The 25,543-nt window shown below is 36.0% G+C and overlaps 1 protein-coding gene across 2 annotated transcripts; it reads left to right on the top strand.

Moving 5' to 3' along the window:
* Positions 1-531: 531 nt before the first annotated feature.
* LOC117316827 (bone morphogenetic protein 1-like) lies at positions 532-23,884 on the top strand. 2 transcript variants are annotated; one of them, XM_033871607.1, is made up of 10 exons: positions 532-765; positions 9,248-9,329; positions 10,503-10,705; positions 14,842-14,917; positions 16,901-17,015; positions 17,420-17,625; positions 18,633-18,765; positions 20,115-20,199; positions 22,281-22,484; positions 23,619-23,884. In XM_033871607.1, exons 1-10 carry the CDS (start codon positions 640-642, stop codon positions 23,811-23,813), a joined length of 1,425 nt encoding a protein of 474 aa, XP_033727498.1. In that variant the 5' UTR covers positions 532-639; the 3' UTR covers positions 23,814-23,884. The 2 variants fall into 2 exon arrangements, with proteins under 2 accessions (XP_033727498.1, XP_033727499.1); XM_033871608.1 differs by lacking the exons at positions 9,248-9,329; positions 10,503-10,705 and having other exon boundaries at positions 534-765.
* Positions 23,885-25,543: the final 1,659 nt, after the last annotated feature.

Below are 25,543 nucleotides of genomic sequence, written 5' to 3'. Positions count from 1 at the left end.
TCCAACATTTCACAACCGTATTCTGTGAATCTCAGTTGAAATAGCTGCTGTCTGAGATCATCATGACTAACCCCTCCGGATCTAAATAGCTGCTGTCTGAGATCATCATGACTAACCCCTCCAGATCTAAATAGAATAAAACTCTGGGCGACACATTTGATGAAACTTTGTATACGAAGTAAAGATTTATTTTTTTACTCCCCAAAGATATGTGTATACTTGCATATAATACAGTATTTTGTTTTTTATTCTTATCTCTAACAAAAGATTCTGTTTATTTTAAGCATCAGTGATACAATCAGACTCTCTCATTTCTATCCTTCCTAAATGTAACCATTTGTACAAATGCAGCTGATGTATGTAGGAATATGTATAACTCCTTTGATGTATGAACGCATAACGTAGAAATGTGTATTTGATTATTTTGTTATATACATGAACTTATCATTTTAAATATCATTTTAGTAAGTTTCATTTTTTTTTTTTTTTTTTGTCATTTTCCTCGCTCTATTTCAAAAGTGAACGTTGCCTCGTTTTAAATTTGTCGGAGACTCACGGTTGATTGCACCACGCTACAGTGATGGACAGTGATAAGTGCAATCGGAACACCTCGCCTCCGCGAATCTAGTTTCGTAGAAAATGACGAGGGTTTCCAATTGTGATAAGAACCGTGGGTCTCCGACGATGGCTAAACCACCGGGTGATACCGGAAGTTACGAATCCGACGGGGAGTATCTACCCGAAGGGCGTAAGGACATGGCTGGGGTATGTTTTATAGTGATACATGGCATTTTAACATACTTCAGATATCAGGGACAGATAACTCTGATATGCCTACACAATTTTCTTTGTCGATGGGAACTGCTGCGGTCGGTAGGAAAGATACAGGTGAGCTTTTTTTTCACTCGATATTCTATCTTGTAAGTAAAAAAGGTCACCAAAAAATTTTTTAAATCGTGAATGACGTTTGGCAAGTCCCCGTGTAACTGTGGACTCCGTGTCTGGGTAATATTTTGGAATTTTTGAATAGGAAAAGCTAAAACATTGGACAGTATGTACATGGAACAATGGGGCTATGCCAATACAAAAACAATGTCAACCTTGATCAGTGAAGGCATGTTGTGCGACATAAGCCCAGACCTTGAGTACACAGCTGATATTTTCAAAACATGTGATTTTCTCACCATGCGTTCCTTTATCGGGTTCGTACCAGTTGTACCGTTACGGATCTGCTGTACTCGTAATGGAACCCGGTGTACCAGTAGAACCGAACAGGTTCACGTGGTTCGTTTCCCGAAACGTACCACTTACGTCCAACAAGGCGGAACTGCGATGTTTCATTCGTCCTATTTGATTTAAATATATTTTATTGTATCTTAATATATACATGGGAATTGGGCACAAGTTATCAAACTTATATTAAGCCCTTTCCCTATATAGTTTTACATACATATAATACATTTATTTTGACAAGATGACATATATTTACATATTTGAGAGAGAGAGAGAGAGAGAGAGAGAGAGAGAGAGAGAGAGAGAGAGAGAGAGAGAGAGAGAGAGAGAGAGTTAAATGAATATAAATGAAGATATAATTAAAAAAAATCATTATGACTATAGATTATCAAATGTATAAACAATTCAAGGAAACTATTCCAATAAACTATTCCGATGCCGATAGCAGAAGTTCACACCAATTGAACATTCGTCCTGCTAAAGTACGTTTTGTTTAAAACCAGACGAGAAATCTTCATTTGCGGTAAAATTTTATAAATTATACAAGTTAATAAAGACAGAACTATTTAGGTACTGATTTTACATCCATTACATTGTAAAACGAAAAATCATGCTTGAAGTGTATATTTTGTAGAGACGACCGCCATCTTGGGAACTCACTTGAGATTCATTTGCGTTCCACTATATGGTACAGTAGCTATACAGTACAACTGGTACGCCGAACACGAAAGGAACACGCGGTTAGTTTTGTTATATGAAAAAGAATATATGGAGCATAAAACCATAGATATCGAATAGAGAACACATCGCCAAGACCTAAGAGACTTATATCTCCTTTTGAAACCAAGCAACTGCTAACACCTTTCAGGGTGTGTTTCAAGTGAAAATAATAGACGGAAATGACCTATATACCATGCAATGGTAAGATTTTGTTTTGGGTTTCGTTTTGTTAAACGTCCTATCAACAACTATGGCCATTTAATGACATTAATGACCCTGTGGTATGTTTTGTTATGACACTGTGATATGTTTTGTCCATTAATGACACTGTGATGTGTTTTGTCCATTAATGACACTGTGATGTGTTTTGTCCATTAATGACCCTGTGATATGTTTTGACCATTAATGATACTGTGATGTGTTTTGTCCATTAATGACACTGTGATGTGTTTTGTCCATTAATGACACTGTGATGTGTTTTGTCCATTAATGACACTGTGATATGTTTTGACCATTAATGACACTGTGATATGGTTTGTCCATTAATGACACTGTGGTAATTTTTGTCATTACACTGTGATATGTTTTGTCCATTAATGATACTGTGATATGTTTTGACCATTAATGATACTGTGATATGTTTTGTCCATTAATGACACTGTGATGTGGTTTGACCATTAATGACACTGTGATGTGTTTTGACCATTAATGATACTGTGATATGTTTTGTCCATTAATGATACTGTGATGTGTTTTGACCATTAATGATACTGTGATATGTTTTGTCCATTAATGACACTGTGATGTGTTTTGACCATTAATGATACTGTGATATGTTTTGTCCATTAATGACACTGTGATATGGTTTGTCCATTAATGACACTGTGATGTGTTTTGACCATTAATGATACTGTGATATGTTTTGACCATTAATGATACTGTGATGTGTTTTGACCATTAATGATACTGTGATATGTTTTGACCATTAATGATACTGCGATATGTTTTGTCCATTAATGATACTGTGATATGTTTTGTCCATTAATGACATTGTGATATGGTTTGTCCATTAATGATACTGTGATGTGTTTTGACCATTAATGATACTGTGATATGTTTTGTCCATTAATGACACTGTGATATGGTTTGTCCATTAATGACACTGTGATGTGTTTTGACCATTAATGATACTGCGATATGTTTTGTCCATTAATGACACTGTGATATGGTTTGTCCATTAATGACACTGTGATGTGTTTTGTCCATTAATGACACTGTGATATGGTTTGTCCATTAATGACACTGTGATATGGTTTGTCCATTAATGACACTGTGATGTGTTTTGACCATTAATGATACTGTGATATGTTTTGTCCATTAATGACACTGTGATATGTTTTGTCCATTAATGCCGTTGTGGTAATTTTTGTCCATCAATGACACTGTGGTTTGTTCTTGTCAGTTAATAACACGGTTTACAACTCTGTCAAATTGGTCTTACAAAAGCTCATAGAATTGTTTGTAAATCAAATAAGCGTACGAAATTCCTAAAGTAGGAGATCACATATTAAGCTGTTTATCATGCACAAAATGCTGCTGATCTTTGACATTGTCTTCGGCCTCTGGGCCCTAGTCGAATGTTTAACGAAGAACGCTCCACAACTACATTGTATGTTGTTTCTTAGAGTGACAGCGATGCTTGTGGAGCATTCCTGAGTAGTTTCCTCGGGTCCCTACATGGACGCCAATGTAACAGCGCATGATTAATTAAATTTTAATCACTGTCTCTGCTAGGGAGAGGGGCCGCGGTGGCCGAGTGGTTAAGGTGTCCCGACACTTTATCACTAGCCCTCCACCTCTGGGTTGCGAGTTCGAAACCTACGTGCAGTTGCCAGGTACTGACTGTAGGCCGGTGGTTTTTCTCCGGTACTCCGGCTTTCCTCAACCTCAAAAACCTGGCGATATATTGTGACTAGTCTTACGCTCATCCGATCGAGCTAAAGAGAAGATCTCTCTAGCCGAGCGGTATATTGTGACTAGTCTTACGCTCATCCGATCGAGCTAAAGAGAAGATCTCTCTAGCCGAGCGGTATATTGTGACTAGTCTTACGCTCATCCGATCGAGCTAAAGAGAAGATCTCTCTAGCCGAGCGGTATATTGTGACTAGTCTTACGCTCATCCGATCGAGCTTAAGAGAAGATCTCTCTAGCCGAGCGGTATATTGTGACTAGTCTTACGCTCATCCGATCGAACTAAAGAGAAGATCTCTCTAGCCGAGCGGTATATTGTGACTAGTCTTACGCTCAACCGATCAAGCTAAAGAGAAGATCTCACTAGCCGAGCGGTATATTGTGACTAGTCTTACGCTCAACCGATCAAGCTAAAGAGAAGATCTCACTAGCCGAGCGGTATATTGCGGCTAGTATTTACCAGGATTACGTACAGTTGAGTGTAAGCTAACCTTTACACCTAGTGCACTAGTAGTGCACTTTGTTTAAACTAGTAGTGCACTACATTTAAACTACAGGTAAACCTAGTAGTGCACTACACCCAAAGAGGTGATGAACGACAAAACCCCCATACAGGTAATGGACAGTACCCAAGGCTACCTGTGATTTTTACCTATACTATCTAACAGCTATATTCAAAGAGTTATTTAAAAGGTTTTGGAAGCTTAGTTTGATGTTATATTTCAACCTGTCTATTATTGTTAATCATACACTGTAACTAAGTTAAGACAAATTTTCTTTATAAATCCTTTAACTAAGTTAAGTTGTTCAAGCCAAGTTTCATTTATCTTTTAATTGGTACTTTATATTTTGTATCGATTGATCAGTTATATATTTCACATGTTTAATTCCAGATTTTTTTTTTCATCACATGAAAATATATAATAAAACATTTGAAAACAATTATCATTACTTAGAACATTTTCAATTTGATACATTTAATTTATATTGAAGTTTAATTTCAGATTAAATTAAGCGGCATATTCATAATTTCATTTTTGATGTGATATTATGCTTATTAAAACCTAATTCAGCCCATTATGGCATAATATATGTTGTACATTCTATGTGTATACATCCAATGCTTAAAGTCAGAAACCTGAACACATAAAGAAAGAATGAGCCGCAAAGCTTGGCATTATCCTCCGCGCCCCGCAGTTGGTATGAAAACCCAAATACATGTATATATCAAGCTCAAAGTAAGAGTTATTAAGGAAACAGTAATTTGGTATTTTTGATTAAGTCTCCATGGTGACAGAAAAAAATCCGAAAATGGAAGGTCCGCAATAGCAAAAGGCACAACTAGTCTGATATATTCAGAAAGTTTCAAGGAGCTGCGTTGAACAGTTTTGGAGTTGTAGCCCGGAAACAAAAGGAAACAGTAATTTGGTATTTTTTATTAAGTTTCCATGGTGACAGAAAAAATACCGAAAATGGAAGGTCCGCAATAGCAAAAGGCACAACTAGGGCACTAGTCTGATATATACAGAAAGTTTCAAGGAGCTGCGTTGAACGGTTATGGAGTTATAGCCCGGAAACAAAAGGAAACAGTAAGTTGGTATTTTTTATTTAGTTTCCATGGTGACAGAAAAATACTGAAAATGGAAGGTCCGCAATAGCAAAAGGCACAACTAGGGCACAATTCTGATATATACAGAAAGTTTCAAGGAGCTGCGTCGAACAGTTTTTGAGTTATAGCCCGGAAACAAAAGGAAACAGTAATTTGATATTTTTTATTAAACTTCCATGGTGACAGAAAAAATACTGAAAATGGAAGGTCCGCAATTGCAAAAGGCACAACTAGGGCACTAGTCAGATATATACAGAAAGTTTCAAGAAGCTGCGCCGAACGGTTTTTGAGTTATAAACCGGAAACAAAAGGAAACAGTAATTTGGTATTTTTGACTAAGTTTCCATGGTGACAGAAAAAGTACCGAAAATGGAAGGTCCGCAGTAGCAAAAGGCACAACTAGGGCACTAGTCTGATATATACAGAAAGTTTCAAGGAGCTGCGTTGAACGGTTATGGAGTTATAGCCCGGAAAAGAATCTCGAACGGACACACGGACGGACGCACGGACGGAGCCCAATTTAATATCCCCCGCAAACGCGTTTCGCGGGGGATAATTAATTAAACCTTGATTTAACATGTAAAGAAAGAGTTTCTTTGAATGTACTGGTAATTAAGTGATCATAACAGTTCTACATGTCAAAATTTTAAGTTTATATAAGGTATATGTTACTTGAAATACACCTTCCATCTTCCTTTACTGAAATAGTTGAAATTTCTGTACATGTACCCGTGTGCAGGTATCTAATACTTTGAAGATCTTCTAACATATTGGATCTGATTCCAGGTACACGTATCAATTACAGGCAACACAGAATGAGATAATGGCCTGAGGGAACAATTAATGTCATTTTTGTTATGAAATACATATATTGGCAAACTTGGGGAGGGGGAGGGCAACAGTTTTAAGCTTATATAACAGACATAAGTACATGTTCATGTATCTGGAGCTGTACAACACTTGTATTTGTGATTTCATAATTTTCTTCTATAATAAAGTTACCTGCTAACAAATATATTATATACACATATGGATCATTTGGACCTAAGCCAAAGTTTTTTTACAGTTCACGCTAACATGTTTTTTGCAATGTTTAAAAACAAAATTTTGGGATACATTTTGATCAGCATTTTAAGTGTTTCCCTATTGCATTAAGAAAATGATTAATTGTTCTTTACCTTAAAATATATAACTGATGGGGATTTTACCTCTTCTTGTAATTAAAGAAAATCAGCATATACACTATATTTATTGAATATCTTTATTGGGAAGAAAAATGTATATAAATATTTATTATTTTTTGATGATTCGCAAAAAAACTCTTCTTTTTTTTAAAACATCCACAGGTAGATATTATATATGGGTATTGTTAGATGCTAATTACAGGTAGGTAAGGCAGAGGAGCCTGGCACAGCATGCTATAAATGGACCCCTGGGGGGTAATTGGGGACTTGACAAAACTTTAGCCAGGTGTTAAAACAAGCACACCTTAAGATGGATCCTCATCTGATGCATATATATAGGTAAGGTGTTATGGGGGTCCATAAGGTGGTGGTGAGGTGGGGTTTGGGCCCTGGGGCCCAGGTAGCCATGACAACAGGCATGTCCTGAGAGTACCAATTATACATACAGGTACATTATTGTACATGTACATAACTTGTTGTGTATAGTCAGATATTATATGTACAAACTTCTGATTGATTCTTGATTATGTACTATGAAATGATTTCATGGTTGAATTAACAGATATTAGGGAAGTAACAATACATTGAATTTAAAAATATTTTTGTCTGATGAAATAATAAATATTAAAATATATGTACATATACAGTGAACTTGAGAAAAAAATCTACAAACAGTCATCAAGGCATAAGGTAGAATTAATCATTAATATAAAATGTATATGATTATATCTAAAAAAACAAATGAAAAGCATCAAAATTGTGAAATCATGAAGATAAACCTTAATTTTACACTGTAATGAAATCTTAAAAAAAAATGATAAAAAAAACAATGCAAATCCAATTGATAGAGTTTTAATTCCTCTTGTGCAATATATATAAGAACTGCAGCCAATTTTATTTTTAGTTAATATTAGATAAAATTTTATTAACATTTAAATATACCTGGTAAAGTCAGGATGACGGATATAAGGCAGTCAATTTACACAGGTCTGTATATGTAACAACTACAGGTATCTAACACAGGTGTCCAGTAGCACTGTCCTTTACCTGTATAGGGGGATTTGTGGTCACACCTGACTGGACGTAGTGCACTACTAGTTTACCTGTAGCTTAAATGTAGTGCACTACTAGTTTAAATGTAGTGCACTAGGAGTGCACTAGGGTGTAAAGGTTAGCTTACACTCAACTGTAGTAATGGTAGCGTCGTTCGCTCTCACCACAATAGAATGAAGGCGTTCTTGAAGTAAGGAAGTTGGTCCAAAGCTATTCCGTACGTTCTCCTCCGGGAGCATTTTATATCTTAGCGGAAAGGACTACGAATATGTTTAACATCTCTTACTAAATCCCGTTGCTACATTTCCAAAGCCAATAAGATATGTTTAAATCAAACTGTTTTCCATGCGAAAACATACTCCGCTGTGAGACTGTAAAAGACTTTTCCTGGCGATTGTCACGTTAGGAAAGATTGCAACCTCGGATTATTTCAATGTCAGTGTGCTTCTATGTCAATTTCTAATAAAGTTGGTCTAGAAAGTTCACGCAACAGTGTGAATGTTTGTTGGCCGCAATTTGGACTGTTTCAGAAAATGTTAACGTTTATTTTTCAGTAATATCACTATGACGGTAGGAAATGATCAATGCTCGAGGACCAACTAATTTGCATAAATAGCTGATTTGTATGAACTCCACACAACGTTGTGTGCATATTAAGCTACCGGGATTATTCACGTTTTATTAACACACCGATCCTTGAATTGATGATTAAGTTGTATTAGAGAAATTAACTGCATATCTTTCACCTCAGCATAATTATGAGGACGAACTTTCGATGGGTCCAAAATTAAAACATATGCATTTCTGTCGATGATTTTTTATTTCATTAAAATTCTTTAACTTCCTTTCAACTCATCCATCTTTGCATAATAACTGTCACCAAAGACTAGTCTATTTCAACATATCCATACGTAATTCTGTATATGATGAAATTCTAATAAATATTCATACTTAAGTAGACTGTGTGTTGACAGCATATATAATTATGTGTGTGTGAAAGTAAAGATTGTGGGCGTTATTAGTAGTACAAAAGTGCTGGCGCAGGGTCATCGGGTGCACTCCCCTATATAATCCTTACCACATCCTGGCACCTCCCTAGTGGCACCCTTTGTCAGGGGGGTACCGTAGTAGGGAAAGTGGGGTTTCTGGACCACCCCTCCCCCTATATAATCATTACCACCTCCCTGGCACCCCCCAGTGGCACCCCCCTTTGTCAGGGGGGTACCGATCGTTCTGACGTGCAGCAGCAGCAGCACGTCAGAACGAAGCAGCAACAGCAGCAGCAGCAACTGACAAAGGGGGGTGCCACTGGGGGGTGCCAGGGATGTGGTAAGGATTATATAGGGGAGTGCACCCGATGACCCTGCACCAGAATCGGCACTTTTGTACTACTGTTATTTATGTGTATCTGTCCGCAGTTATGCGCTGCATGCAATCAATATTGCATATAGTTGTTCTGAACGTCTTCGTGTTTCAGACGGGAAACTCGAAAGGGAGCGCAACCTCTTGGAATATCGAGGAGGGAAACACATCAACATTGCTATTGGACGAGTTTGCTGGTAAATTAACGCGAATATTAATATATCATGAAAATGAAATAACATATATGTAGTACATTAGAATCAGGAAAGCACATAAAAATAACATAAATTTCAATATCCGAAAAATACAGACAAAAACACACGAACATTGACCACATTGCAGTATACATTAAAATCAGGTAAGCCCTCAGAATTAAATAATTTACAGTATACATTAAAGTAATTACAGCTCTCGAAAATAAAAGCATTTACAGTATACATTAAAGTTATTAAAGCTCTCGAAAATAAAATAATTTACAGTATACATTAAAGTCAGGTAAGACCTCGGAAATAAAATTATTTACTGTATACAATTAAGTCCAGTAAGCTCTCAAACATAACATTATTTACTGTAAACAATACAATCGGATAATCCTTCGAAAATAAAATAATTTACAATATACAAAACGGCATGATAAGCTCTAGAAATTTAATCATTTATAGTAGACAAAATAGTCCGGTAATCCTACGAGAATTAAATCGTTTACAGTAAACAAAACCGTCAGGTAAAGATGTCGAACATTGAATAATTTTCAGAATAACAAATAGTCTGGTAAGCCCTCGAAAATTTAATCATTTACAGTATACAAAACAGGCAACCCTCGAAAATTTTATTATTTACAGTATACAAAACAGGTAAGCCCTCAAAAAATTAAATCATTTGCAATTTACAAAACAGGCAACCCTCGAAAATTTTATTATTTACAGTATACAAAACAGGTAAGCCCTCAAAAAAATTAAATCATTTGCAATTTACAAAACAGGCAAGCCACAGGTTATCTTTCCACAACCACCATACAAATATGGCCAAATGCGTGTTAATTCACTGTGGAAACTAAGGTGGTGACATCGGATCATGATGTTGCTATCCAGAAATTAGGAAAAAATAAAGGGAAATAAATGATGATATATAAAAAAAAAACTATCATGTATAATATAGAATGATGATTATGTCATTCCTACTTAGGTAGTCGTTAGGTGTGCATAAAATGCTAATCTGATATTGCCATCACTAAGTCAGGGAGACGACTGTGGAAAAGAAATTGAAAATTCCACATGATTTAAATTCCACATTCTTAACACGTTTCACAAAATTCAACACCCGCATTTGTCTATTCAAGTGTCTAAAGTGTGTGTTTTCTGAATATTTAGACATGAATTTATCTCGACTTCAACTTTCATCGAAGAAAAGTCTTACACCAAGGAGGCCTTTGTGTTTGTACGTATTCCTGGTGTTTTATATAAGTGGCGCCATAGGACAGTCAACATCGCAGTTTCCTAGCCAAATATCTCCTTTACTCCAGCTTTTACTCTCTGGTCACATTACTGTCCGTCCTGTTGAACCTCTGACGTCGGTAAGTTATTATTCCTACTTCCTAACATTATAATTATCTTATTTTATTAATTTGTCATGGTCATATTTTTGTGTATGAACATTTGTATTTTTCTGTTCTTTTTAACACGCATATTCATTTTGTAGTTTATCAAGATATGGACATAGAAATCCAAATCATGTTTGGGAGATGTCTTAGGACTAATCTGCATTTCAAATGACTGCACAGTAATTTTGACGGAAAATGTCCGGACAATGGAGGACTAGTGTAACAGGCGTCTATCTGTAAATTGTCTATGATCTGGTGTTTGGGCCCGAGGAATTGTGTAACAGAAGACTGACTGTACATAATGTCTATCTTCTGGTGTTGGGACCAGGTGAGAACCGGGCTGTCGAAAAGTCGCCTGTTTCTCTTTACGCAGAATAGAACTTTATTTAAAACTCACACCAGTAAATATGGTATAATGAACAAAAATACATCCATATAATATATGCCATGATGATGATGACATAAATGGCATTCTTGATCAATACTCAGTTTCGAACAAACAAAAAAGTTGGAAAAATGTCCGCAGTCTAATCAAAACAACTGATACTGCTAATATTGTACCTCTCATTAGTAGTAAATTTGGGCAAATTGAAATTACAGACGACGAAGCTATTATCTTAAATTATTTCCTTGTTTCCATTTCTACTATTGACGATACTAACACTGACGTACCAGCTGTAGAACTAAGGACGGATGCAACTATATCTGACATAACCATCAATGTAAATACCACAATCGACATTCTGAAATCGTGACATATTAGTGAAGCAGTGGATATTGACACAATAAATCATCATGTTAAAAAATACAGCAATATCAGTAGCATTTTCTATGTCTCATCTTTAGGTTTTCTTTGGAAACTGGTATCTTTCCAAAATAGTGGGAAAATCGTTAGTAATGCCGTTATTTAAAAAGGTGGATAATCATGAAGCTTCAAATTACAGACATATATTATTAATTAGCACTGTTAGGAAAGTTTTTTTTAAAGATTAATTGTGAAATATTTTAATAAATATTTATTGGAACATTCCTTTGTATATAAATATCAGTATGGTTTTCAGCCGGGTTATTCAACAGTACACCAAATTAAAGAATTATGTTACACTTTATATGAAAATTTAGAAGAAAAAAAAAGTCAGCCATGTTTTTGGTGGCATATGAAAAGCGTTCCAACGTGTGTGGCATAAGGGGCTGAAAGTGAAACTGGCAAATTACGGTATTTCGTGGAAATTGTTAGATTGGTTAGGTAATTATATTGTGATAGTCTTTCGTTAAATCCACAAATGCTGGAGTTCCTCAACGCACGGTATTAGTCAAAAATAATAAATCTGATGGCTATTTCGCTATTCCTCAAAACTTCTTGCGTAGAAATTTTTCAAATTACATGTACATATGTAGGGTTCCCTTGGACCCTGGTTGTGCATTATCAATGTTTAGCCAACCATTTTTAGATGATGAGGCATTCCAGTCGTCCTTCGTACATGCTCCGTCGTCTGTAAACCATCCTAGCCATTGCTATTTTTTTTAAAAGTATTTGAAAAATATTTCTGAAACTTCATAAAGAGGATCTATTTGCTCCCTATTGAATTTTTATCTAATCGGAGAAAACAAGATGGCCAACAGGCGGCCATCTTTGATTTGAACAGCTTAAAGTTTTATTGCTATTTCTTGAGATGGACTGGATGGATATTTCTCGAACTTCATATGTAAATTTCCCTTGGTCCATAGTTAGGTCAGTTCAAATTTAAGTCTAATCAGAAAAACAAAATGGCCACCATCATCCTGGTCCGTCGTCTATCCTTGAACAATCCTTGTCATCTCTTTTTCTTGAAAAGCACCAGACAAATCTCTCTTTGTACCTAGTTGTGCATAAACGTGAAATAAGATTTACTTATTGATATTCCACATATAATGTAAAAAGTGTTACAACGATATATATATATATATATACATAATTATTCTACGCTTGAAAGAACAATACATTATTGGATAATCCTCGTTGACAACGGTTAATACTAGATTGTTAATCAGTTTCCTTACATTTTTAAAATTAGCTTCTTTGTTAATCAATATTCTATACATTTTGATTGATACGTTAATTAGCTTCCATGCTTCTTTCTATAGTTGATTATTAGTGACGTATGTGTGAAAATGATGTATGTGTTATTTTAAATGAGACGCAACAACGTAATATTTTGTAATTTATCAGATGACTAATGCAGTAAGCAATGCAGTATGTTTCCCTCATTTGTTATTGTTAATAGGTTGAATATTATGATACATGACACAACGGTGTCACTTCTGAAAAGAAAGTGCTATCCATTAATTATAGACTTTTATTGAGGTAAATATATGGTTTCGAACCCGAGGAAGAACTGTTTATTGAGAGAAATTTGCTAGAACAGACGTATGCTTGTTGACCGCAAATATGATTGAATGAGGAACTTTCTGCATCAATTTAACAGTAATATAGCATTGTCTAGCCGTGATAGATTAATTCCCAATGTAAAACAATAAAAATAATTAGCATTCGACGAAGGGAATAACTAATATGCAGTAATAATGACATGCATGTTGTACGCTCATTTTCATAGTCATGATGTAGATGTATTCGTTGAAACGAAACTATTGAAGATGCTGATAAGCTTATGACAGGTTCAGGAGAAATATTATTTCATTCGATTGAGGAGACTTATTTGAATGAAACATTTTCTTCTTTGTCGAACGCTTACCAATAGGAGGCGCTTTTGTAATTCGTTTTGTAAGTGTAGGTGCAGGCCATAACAATTCAGAGCAACCACGTTGAATCATCTACAAGTGGTCCAAGGTCCTTTCGTCCGTCCGTAAATAGTCCTTTTGCCAATTTCAATTTGAGTCTGATCCAGGAAAAAAAGGCCGCCAGACAGCCATCTTTGATTTTTACAGTTGAAGATTGTTATCGCTATTCCTTAAGAAGTACTGGGCGAATTTCTTTCGTTATGCCTATTTGCTTTTCAGTCTAAAAAATGTCATTTTTAAATTTTGACAGTTGACGATTGTTATCGCAGGTAGGTTCCCTCGGTATCTAGTTGTGGCCTTTGATTTTAAGTCTGATCCAGAAAACAAATTAATTAATATTTGACGTTTAATTTGCTATTTCTAATTAACAAAAAGTTCTTCTCCCTTAGATTTCATGTGTAAGGTCACCTTGCTATAGAACCATGACAGTAAAGAAAATATCAGTCTTACATAGAACCAGTAAAGATAATTCAATGGTGGGGTTTGTTACTTGTTTCGGAAGTGATTTACATAGATTTCTCATGTTAAGTGGTATTGACATGGGTATAGTGAGGAGGAAAACGTGATGAAGTTTGCTGTACATTGTGTGATTTTGTGAGTGAGGTGTGCAATGCGTTTATATATTTTAATAAGTTGCATTATAGGCAATTGCTTTAACTGGGTTGATTATGTCAACAGTGTCTTTTCTCTCTCGCGTTTGCAGATGTATGGGAAAATTACTATTCTTACAACCATAAAGTATTTTGTATTTTATTAAACAAAGATTTTTTTATCAAAGTCAACAACATCTGACCGGTTTATTAGAGGCCTCACCTCATATATTTGAGGCTAATAAGGCACGAGTGACGTAAACTATGTACATTTATATATCGATGTAATGCATGTGAATTTTCATCATGTATTACTGGCATTAAGAACATGTTGGTTGGGAATATAATGGATGATGTAACCTTCAGGAGGTGGTGGTGGTGGTGATGATGATGATGATGATGATGAATTAATATCAACATTTATACATTAGCTGATAGAATCATGCATCTGGTGTGATTTGCAAAGTTGTTAACAGTTCTGCTTCGTCCAGTTTTCTTTCCGGAAGAATTCAATTCTTGAACTATTTTCCTTGTTCGTTAATGCGAACTTTACGTAGATAATTCACAAATTATACAGCTGAGTCAGGTTGACACTTTAAAATACAATAATTTATAGTACAAATGCATTACTCCTCCGTTTCTGCCGCGAAAGCTCATTCGCTTAGAACGCCTCAAAGTGAAGATATGCAAAACGACACTTGATGATTAATCTTCATTTGACATGAGTTGATTTATTTTCAGAGGCCTGGTAACTCCGAAATGACAATTTCACGAGAAGATACCATACCAATAGATCAGATTATAGAGGACGCCGAAGGTAATGGAAATTACATAAATATACGATTTTAAATCCGTACACCGATAAAGATAAAAACCTTCGAGGATTAAGTACACAAAATACTAATTGATGCAAACAGCCATTGATGAATAATCATGACAGGACATATTCTAAAAACTGATTCCAAATGACAAAAATAAGTTTTATGAAACGTTATTTTTTAATAAGATAAGTGAAAGGAATGTCGACTTATATTTACTTTCAATATGTCAAAGGGATCGGACATCAGGCTTAGCCTATATAAGTCCTTTCCATATTATTACAATCAAAATTAATATTTACATGCATTATTCCGCAGTGTTATCCACTATCACAAGGAAAGACATTTTGAGTGTTTAAGAAATTCATTAAATCAATTGCCATCATACCATACCATTGATGCAGATTTACTGATGAACTGCCATGCACTTATTCAGGTCAAAAACAATGGCAAAGTAAAAACAAAAGAAATATCTAAACTAAGACAATTTAAAAAAAATATCAGAATAGGACAAACCATCTAGCTTCTGCATGGAGATGATGGTTCATCTTATTCTGATATTTTGTCAATGGTCTTCCCGTAGAAACATTTTATTCCCGTATGCAATACGAAGCTCAAAGTTCGTTTATTTTCAGCATGCTTGGTAGTCAGTCAAATCCAATTTGTGCCTCGTCCTAAAAACAACAGTTTGTTTTTGTTAGCGTCCTATTAACAGACAGGGTCATTTAAGGACGTGCCGGGTTTTGGAGGTGGAGGAAAGCGGGAGTACCCGGAGAAAAACCACCGGCCTATGGTCAGTACCTGGCAACTGCCCCACGTAGGTTTCGGACTCGCAACCCAGAGGTGGAGGGCTAGTGATAAAGTGTCGGGACACCTTAACCACTCGGCCACCGTGGCCCCTATCCTAAAAACAACAGAGAATACCGATATGATGACGAAATTAGCGACGAATGTACAAAGCATGCTGAAAATAAAAACGACTATTGCGCTTCATATTGAACGTGGGAATATAATGGGTTCATTTGCAACGGTCAAAATGGAACCGTCACTCGTATTTGTCAGCTTAACTGTAAGTTATAATTAAGAAAAGTGGCTCATGCTGATCAGTCTGAATTTTTCTTGATTTCAAATTTTACATGGTGATAATATGATTAATTCTCTTGTTTTGTAAAAAAAAAAAAAAAAACATATCAATACCTGTTAACTTTAATATTTCATTTACAAGATTTTACAAGTTTTTTGTTATCTGTTCTGATAGATTCTTGGACGAATTCAGCCTCGAGAGAGACAGAGCACCAAAAAAGTCCTCAATCAGAATCAGAGGCCAAATTTTGTTTAAACGTACCCACCAATGATTTGACGGAAGGCCTTGTCACTGAAATCAGCAGATAGTCGCAATAAAACTTGATTTTCATATTTTGAACTGCTCATCATTCATTCATATTACGTGGTCACCGACCCTTTCCTGTAACTAATATCTTTAAATTAGTTTCTGGGTCATAATTGTATTATTACTTAAGCTAACGGTATATTGTAACAAGTACAGACCATAGTATTACAAGACACCACCATTATAGTTCTACTATCTACACTATGTTGCAGGCTTAAAAGAGAGGGAAAGGTGTATGAAAATCAAGCCTCTTCTTTCTTTTAAAATAATTCTATGCAGGTCTTTGTTCAGAAACCTTTCACATTTGTCGTTAACATACATACTTTTATTCTATGATAGGTTAATCGGAACATCTCGACTAGTTCCGTAAAGGCATTGATTCTAATCGGAACATCTCGACTAGTTCCGTAAAGGCATTGATTCTAATCGGAACATCTCGGGGAAAATTTCCGTGAATCTTGGGAATCCGAGAATTGCCGAGAATTTCCCCGAAATATTGTTATTGGCTGTGATTCCGAACAGAATCTTGACAGAATTGGACGACATGTAGTTATTAGAAGGGCAGACGATGCATATACTCTCTGACTTGTAGATTCCGAAATGGCTATGGCGATCGAGCCGTCCTTTTCACGGGATCAAGCTGCCATCAAAATGGAGGGGGATATCATGATGCCTATTGAACAGTTTACAGACCTGCAAAGAAACATGTAAGTATTCTGAACTACTTAAGTGGTGAGATCAGGAAATAACTGAGATTTAATCACGTTTTACAAAATGTTTTAAATGTAAGGAATGGCTAACATACGTTAACGTATTTGTAATGTGTAGTGCAAATGCTGCTGATGAAAAAATACACGTGTATCTTATATATATCGTCAAATATTTTAACTGAAACAATATCTTAAGAATATCTACATATCTATTAAAGAGGGAAAATGATAAATGCATATGTATATTCATATATACATGATAATATCTGATTTAATGTACAAAAATGATATCATCTATAAAAACAGTTTAGAAAAGAAGAATGAATATCAAAGAAAAATTCTGTTAACGTAGCAACATATTGAAAAGTCGAAAAACGTATAAACAGTACCTTTCTTTCCAGCACAATAGGTTTGATTCAGGAAACCATGGAAATGTTCTCGCATATTCGTAGTCATAATCAAGCCTTACATACAGTAATGAATGCCATGGGTGTAGCCACGCTTCCTGTTCAATCACCCTCGCGTTCAAAGAGAGCCGCAAGACGAGACATCAAGCGTTTATGGCCTAATGGAGTTATGCCGATCCGGATCGCTGGTTCTGGATTTAGTAAGTACATATGCAATCAACCTGAACCCATCGAGTGATCTTCACACATAACCTTGAATGTAAACTTCTTTTATTTTATAATTGCGAAACAAGTTATATTAACTTATATTAATCACGCTTGTTGGCCCGGATGGAAGCGCGCGAGGGGTCTTACTGTGGAAGGAAACCGGAGTACCCGGGGAAAACCCACGTAACCTTGGATATGATAGGTATAGGAATATGTTGATTCAAACATTTATTTGCCGGAAAACAAATTATTCACAAACAGCGCTAAGGGAAAATCAATTTACCCTGTCAGTCTTGCAACTGACTCCAGAAAGAAAGTTATGGTATTTTTGAAAAATAGTTCTCAGGTTACAAAATCGAAGCGTCCTCATTTCGTCAGGGTTCCGAATGTCATCATCGTTCTTTGACACTGATGATATTGGTTTCGAGTTTGACTACTTGTGCTGTAGCGGTTTGTGATACACGTCTGAATACGTGTCAGGACTTAGTTCAGTTGTACAATATAACCTCTACGATAACTGCATTGATTTCTAATTGGTTACTACGTCATTTTGATAACGTCATTAAGAAAATAATCAGTATATCAACGACGATATGTTATCAGTCGCTAGTCCATCTAATTTCTCGCTGAGTGCACTGCGGAAGATAGACGTTTGACCGCTACGCATCCCTCCTTCCCCTCAGTTTCCACCCTCGCGTAAGCTACACAGAAGACCGAGGTAGCAAGTAACCATCTTGAGAAGGAAATCCTACTCTGACGTGTGCGCATCTTTATTGCGCATGGTGTGTCATCACGGATATGGTTAGTTCCATTGAAGAAAAAGCGTCAGTAGTGTCATTGTCTTAAGCACATTGGACATTGTTTGCCTGAAGTCGTTTTAAAAAGGCGAAACTTAAGATCCTCTTCGTTTGTTTATCAGGTGTTCCGAACAAGTTTGGTTCATCATACTTTTGAAAATTTACAGGAAAACTCATTTTTATCTTTTTATTTGTAATTGTAGCAGGCTCACACAGGAGAAACATCCAGCAAGCTATGAACCGTATTTCAGAAGCAACCTGTATATGTTTTCGAACGATAGGCAACAAAGAGGTTAACAGAGGGATACCTCACGTGCGAATCATTAACGGAAACGGGTAAGTGATGCTTCTAAACTAGTGGGTGTGGCTTCTAAACGGATGGTTATTGCTTCTTAACTAGTGGGTGTGGCTTCTAAATGGATGGGTATTGCTTCAAAACTAGTGGGCGTGACTTCTAAACGGATGGGTATTGCTTCAAAACTAGTGGGTGTGGCTTCTAAGCGGATGAGTATTGCTTCAAAACTAGTGGGCGTGGCTTCTAAGCGGTGGGTATTGCTTCAAAAATAGTGGGCGTGACTTCTACACGGATAGGTTTTGCCTCAAAACCAGTGGGCGTGGCTTCTAAATGGATGGGTATTGCTTCAAAACTAATGGGTGTTGCTTCTTAACTAGTGGGTGTGGCTTCTAAGCGGATGGGTATTGCTTCAAAACTAGTACGTGTGGCTTCTAAACGGATTGGTATTGCTAGAAAACTAGTGGGCGTGGCTTCTAAATGGATGGGTATTGCTTCAAAACTAATTGGTGTTGCTTCTAAACGAATGGATATTGCTTCTTAACTACTTGGCGTGGCTTCTAAGCGGATGGGTATAGCTTCAAAACAAGCGGGTTTGGCTTCTAAACAGATGGGTATTGCTTCTAAACTAGTGTGCGGGAATTGCTTCTGAATGTATGGGTAATGATTCTAAACTACGTAGTGGGCATGACTTCTAAAAGGATGGATTTTACTTCTTAACGAGTGTATATGACTCATTAACGATTGAGAATGACTCCTCAACGCGTGGATATTACTCCTAAACAAATGAATAGGACTTATTAACGAGTGGTAATGGTTTTTTAACGTGTGGATGTGGCTTCTTTGCGAGTCGGTATGTCTTCTTAATTGTGAGTACGGCTCCGTAATGAGTGTTTATGGCTGATATTACTTCTTAACGAGATGGTATGACTTCTTTACGAATTCTTAATGAGTAGGGGGTTGTTTCTTAACGTGTGGGTTGACTTTTTAACAAGTAAGTACGGTTTCTACACGAATGGGTATGGTTTTTTAAAGGAGGAGTTTATTAGTGTGACTTCAAGATATGTTTGCGAGGCTCTTTCATGTAACTGTGGATTCTGCACGACTTGTTTGACATGATTTGACACTGTTTCTTATCTGGCTCTGAGTACAAGAATTCTGAAATCCCGTCTATTCTGAATCTGGGTATCATTGCATTCTAATCTAACCCGTGTTCTACTCAGACAATCTCTCTACTCTGATCAGTATATTCCGACATCCTGTGTATTTTTTAATCTGAACCGTGCTGTTAAATAATTGTCTTATCCTACAACTATGTGTCCATCAGGACGTCCTCAGATATTTCCGGATCAAATCATTATTGGTGTAGATTTCAGATCTTTTTATTTTTCAGATGTAGTTCATTCATCGGGGTATCGTCGAGATCCCGAGGAAGGCAGAGATCCCAGGACCTGCAACTTAGGACCAGTTGCAGAATTGTAAGTCAATGTTATGCTTCTCGAAAAATTTCAGGGGAGCAATTAGTTGTCGTCCTTTTTGTGCATAACTTTGCCCACATTAAGCAAGGACCATGAGACTTCGAGTGTGCATCAGCTTCACTTAGGGGATGTACTAGATCGAAGGTCTACCATCTCCTTATTTACAGAGTTATTGTCCTTCGTAAAAGTTTCGTGCTAGCAGAACTTTGCTTGCATTTAGACCAGGATTTTAAATTTTTGAATAAATCGGTCATACTAAGACGATGACCAGTGTACCAAAGTCAAGACCCACAGCATTTATTAGCAATGTACTATTGTAATGGACTATTTCAATGGACTATTGTAATGGATTATTTCAATGGACTATTGTAATGGACTATTTCAATGGACTATTGTAATGGACTATTTCAATGGACTATTGTAATGGACTATTTCAATGGACTATTGTAATGGACTATTTCAATGTACTATTGTAATGGACTATTTCAATGGACTATTGTAATGGACTATTTCAATGGACTATTGTAATGGACTATTTCAATGTACTATTGTAATGGACTATTTCAATGGACTATTGTAATGGACTATTTCAATGGACTATTGTAATGGATTATTTTAATGGACTTTTGTAATGGACTATTTCAATGGACCTTTGTAATGGATTAGTTCAATGAACTTTTGTCCGTCGTCGTGTGTCGTACATTAACTTTTTTTTGTGAACACGATAACTTGAGTAAAGATGAACGGATTTTCATGAACCTTGGTCTGCAGCCTTTTATCAATAAGATATCGGACGAGTTTGGCAACAGGGTCGATTCAACTGTAAATCGTATTGCAGAATTATTGCTCTTTTTAGTTTTATTGATATTTGACCTTGTGAACACGATAACTTGAGTAAATATGAGCGAAAACGAATTATCATGAAACTTGGTCTGCAGTCTTATATCAATGAGATCTCAGAGGAATTCAAAAATCGGGCGGATTCAATCTAACATAATGAGTTATTGCCGTTAAACCTTGTTAACACAATAACTGGAAACTTTTATATGCAACCTTATTTCAATAAGATCCGCAAGTAGACTGGAATATAATTTAAAGAGTTTTGGTCCTTCGCAGTTTTATTAGCTTGTGAGCATAACTTGAGAAAGTATTAATAGATTTTGATGAAATATGGTATGCTGTGAGGCTGTGAGCGTTATATCGATAAGATCTTAAATAATACCCTCACTTTAAGACAGATCTGATGGTTATGTCCCTTTGCAGTTTCGGTCTAGGGTCATGGTAGGGGGCGAGTGACATGCTGGAATGAAGGATTACCAACTTTATTCAAATGAATTACCTTAGCTTTCTTTCAATGCCACAAGGATCAAATATGTTTAATCTCAGTTTAAAAGTTAAAATTCATATATCAGTATATCAATCTTAACTCATCTTAACTCTCATTGACCGATAAGGCCCATTGGCCTCTTTTGTACAGAGTTATCGCGCTTTGTCAGTCTGGGGCATAACAATACATGTATGTAACATATTAAGCTCCAATTAAGTTGTTATCGTGGAGCATTCCACTGATACCCCTGTTATATTGTTACCTGTCTAACCTGACGTCATGTGTTATCCAGGACATATATATATATTGTAAAACGTTTTTATCTTCCAATGAAAGGTGCTGAATATTTTAGAACTGAAAATAAAACGATTATATCTGCTAAATTTGAAGTCAGAGAGCCTGTTTTGGAGTTTATCTTATGATATTTCCTTGGTAACTCTCAATTATCATTCATGAAAAAAGTAAAAAAAAAAAAAAAAAAAAAATTTGATATTTGAAAAAAATGGAACGATAAAAAGAAACAAAAAAGTTTTTAATGTTACACCGGTTTTTTTTTTTTACAAACATGTGTCTGAGCGGTAACACAATAATTGCGAACTCTCGGTCAATTCCGTCAAGGTTCGAAATTAAACGTTTGATACTGAACCTCTACGGAATTGGCCGAGATGTTAAGATTTTGGAATCACTATTGTTCAAATCACTTCACCTGGACCACATGCTGTGAATGTTGACAAGTCCCGGTTTTTAATTACAGTTCCGAGTGGCCACGCACGAGATACTCCACGCGTTAGGATTGTACCACGAGCAATCTAGACCGGACAGAAACAAATATGTGAAAGTGAATTTTAATAACATTCGCAGAGGAAATGAACACAATTTCAACCGATTCAGTGACTTGACGATCGACTCCAGAGGTGTTCCGTATGACTACGAGAGTATAATGCATTACAGCAATAGGGTGAGAGCAGTTTTCATTTTTGATTTTTTTTTTTTTAATTTACATGTATTTTATGGTGGGATTTCCAAATCGCCCTGTGCCTGTGGTCCTTTGTCCGTCAGTCCGTCCGTCAGTCCGTCAGTCCGTCAGTCCGTCCGTCCGCCCGTCCGTAAACAACCTTTGTTATTGCTTTGTCTTGAGAAATACTCGAAAGAACTTCATATGTGGGCTTCCCTTGGCTCCTGGTTGTGTTCATGTGATTCTGAGTCTGATATAGAAACCAAATGGAACTGAAAGGTCAAGGTAATAAAGGTCCCAAGGACAGGGTCAAAATTTGTATCTTTTCACTGCTGAACATTTTGTTAAGAAATTATGCAACAAAGTTAATCGGAAATAAACAAGAAATCAATTTTCCAAAGATCAAGGTCACGAGGTCAAAGGCAAAGGACATTTGGTTACAAAGGTCAACATAAATTTGATCCTGGTTCTTACTGAGGATGTATTTTGGATTTAAATAAAACAAATTAAATCTTACAAAAGAGTTTTTACCGGTAGTTTCATTTCTGTTAGACCCGCAGATATGGATATATATATATATACATTGTATATATATATATATAGCATAGTAACACAAATGACGAAAGAAGACAACTTATAATGTGTATTTTGCTCCATTGCTGACCTGATTCAGAATACAAAATGGATGACAGTTGAAGTTTAGTATTACGATTTCTAATTCACAAAAAGTTCTCCTAGATATCTCTTACATTTCATATGTAGGTTCCTCTTATGCCCTAATTTTAGTCCATTCGAGTCTGATCCAGAAATCAAAATTGGTCAAAGTTGATATTTAGCTTGGCTTTTTTAAATTCACAGAAAATTCTTCTTTTATAACTCTCTTAGATTCCATACGTATGTTATCCTTGTTATCAGATGCAAGTAGAGAAAAATAAATCGTATATATGACGATAAGATCCCTCTTGTATATCTTGTTATGTGTCGCCATTTAATGCTTAGGGAGTGGGGCATATGTATATGTTACCCATGTCCGCCATTTTTTTCCCGAAAGATAGTGACGTTAAGAACTGTCTTGATTGTATCAAAAAATAAATCGATGTTCGGAGCCCCTCTATGTCTCCTTTTGTCTTTTTGTAGGCATTTAGTCAAGGCAGATCTATAACTCTTGAACCAATTCCGAATGAAAACCGGAAGAAGTATTTGAACACAATCGGAAAGGCAACTGAGATGAGCAATGGCGATATAGAAATACTTCGGAAGATGTATAACTGCCCTTCGGAACCCTCCACAACGCCATCGTGTGCTGACTATCCTTACCGATTTGCACGTTGATGAAACAAGATTTTTTTATGTTTTACGTGTATCTCAGTGACCACACTGAATAAATGTATATTGGCCTGCGATCTCTCGGTTTTTCTCAACATTTTTTTGACTTGCTTCCACAAAGATACTAGTTTCCTGAGATTTCCGTTTTTCATGCTCGAGCATTCGGATCATCCTCGGGTTGGCTCTACATAAAAAAAAACCGAGGAGTTCCGGATGAGGTTCGAGGTTGGTATACCCACGTGATCTCTCTTGGCGAGCTCCAATCGAACAAACGAGTGAATTAAACATAAAAGCCGACGATGGTTCTAGATATGGATACAATAATGAGCAGCACATCCTTCCAGGAAGATGATTATGATGAATTAAATCCTAAGGACTCAACACTATACAAAAAAATAAACATATAAATAAACAAAACAAAAAATAAAATAAAAATAATCTATCAATCAATAGATGAACAAAACAAAAACAAAACACACACTTAAAAATACTGTTCAACATACTGGTGAAAAAGTTTGTTAAAAATAAAGTAGTTTTTTACGTAAATAGCGTGGGGGAGGGGGGATTCACTAATGATAGTCTGATAAAAGCCGAAGTGATTACATCATCACAAACACGAAATTAAAACACACTCTTACACGCATTCCTATCAATAAAAAGGTCAAGAAGGTCTCGTACAAGAAATGAAAATAAAAATCTAATTAAAATCTGGTTATTTAACATCTCACTTTTAATTACAGAAACGCGGAGAAGAATGAGAGATCTGATGTTACAAATGCAATGAGAGTGATAAATTACCTCGACTTACTTCATTACCACAATGATACTTTACAAATAAGTGGTCTTGTGACATTATATTTGGCAGACAAAACAAACTGTCTGTCAAGATTATTCTAATTGAGGATCTCACCTTCTTATTTCATAGAGTAAAATGCGTTGGCAATATTATTACCTATCACGTCTATATGTATAGGTTTTCAGGTGATTTTTTTTACATGGATTGTTTCCCTTGCATCGTGTAGAGAACAAGTACCGGAATCAGCCGAAGTTAACCGAATGTCGCAACATCTCGGTCGATTCCGAACCTTCACGGAACGCCCCGAGATATTTTACGGAAAGAACCGACTGTAATCGATTAGGTTAAATACTCCATATCAAACAAATAGAATCAGGAAATGGTCATTCAACTTTAAAACATTTTTAGCAATCGATAATTAATACAGCTAGAAATTATATAATATTGTATTAATGAGTCGTTCCACATTTAATCTATCTTTTTATATAATGACGTCATCAGGGCAAATGAATTTCTAATGACGTCCCTTTTTAACAATTTGTAAACGAAACTCATACTATTAATCACCCTGACTAACTATTCCCGTTATAGAATTGGTAACACATGCATGTAATCGGTAAGATCATTGATTACAGATAACCAAACTCCCGAGAAAAGTACAAACTCATGCAAATTGCACCTTCAGATAAATATAAATTTAGAACAGATACTGTCAATGTTTCCCGGATCATGAATATAAAATTGCAGCATAGCAGCTGTTTTGTCATTCTATGACTCGTCAGTGATGTTTGAAAGTGTGGAAACCCAGATGGGAAGTCAGGAAATAGTCTGGTTTTCTGCTGCGAACGGTCGAAGGAGCTTGACGTCACTTCCGTCTGACCGGAGTACATGTTTAGTTTAGTTTAGATTCTAGACAAACACCTACATGTGTACCTCTGGC

This window comes from Pecten maximus, chromosome 18, assembly GCF_902652985.1.
Source record: "Pecten maximus chromosome 18, xPecMax1.1, whole genome shotgun sequence".
Taxonomy (NCBI): Eukaryota; Metazoa; Mollusca; class Bivalvia; order Pectinida; family Pectinidae; genus Pecten; species Pecten maximus.
The sequence above is the reverse complement of the archived record's forward strand: the minus strand, read 5'-3'. Positions and strand labels throughout refer to the sequence as shown.

What these genes read in the sequence shown, in the direction of transcription:
- LOC117316827 (XM_033871607.1), top strand. Translation starts at nt 640, where the DNA reads ATGACGAGGGTTTCCAATTGTGATAAGAACCGTGGGTCTCCGACGATG. An exon ending in GATTATAGAGGACGCCGAAG is followed by an intron (nt 14,918 to 16,900) that starts GTAATGGAAATT and finishes TCTGACTTGTAG; the next exon opens with ATTCCGAAATGGCTATGGCG. An exon ending in GATCGCTGGTTCTGGATTTA is followed by an intron (nt 17,626 to 18,632) that starts GTAAGTACATAT and finishes TTGTAATTGTAG; the next exon opens with CAGGCTCACACAGGAGAAAC.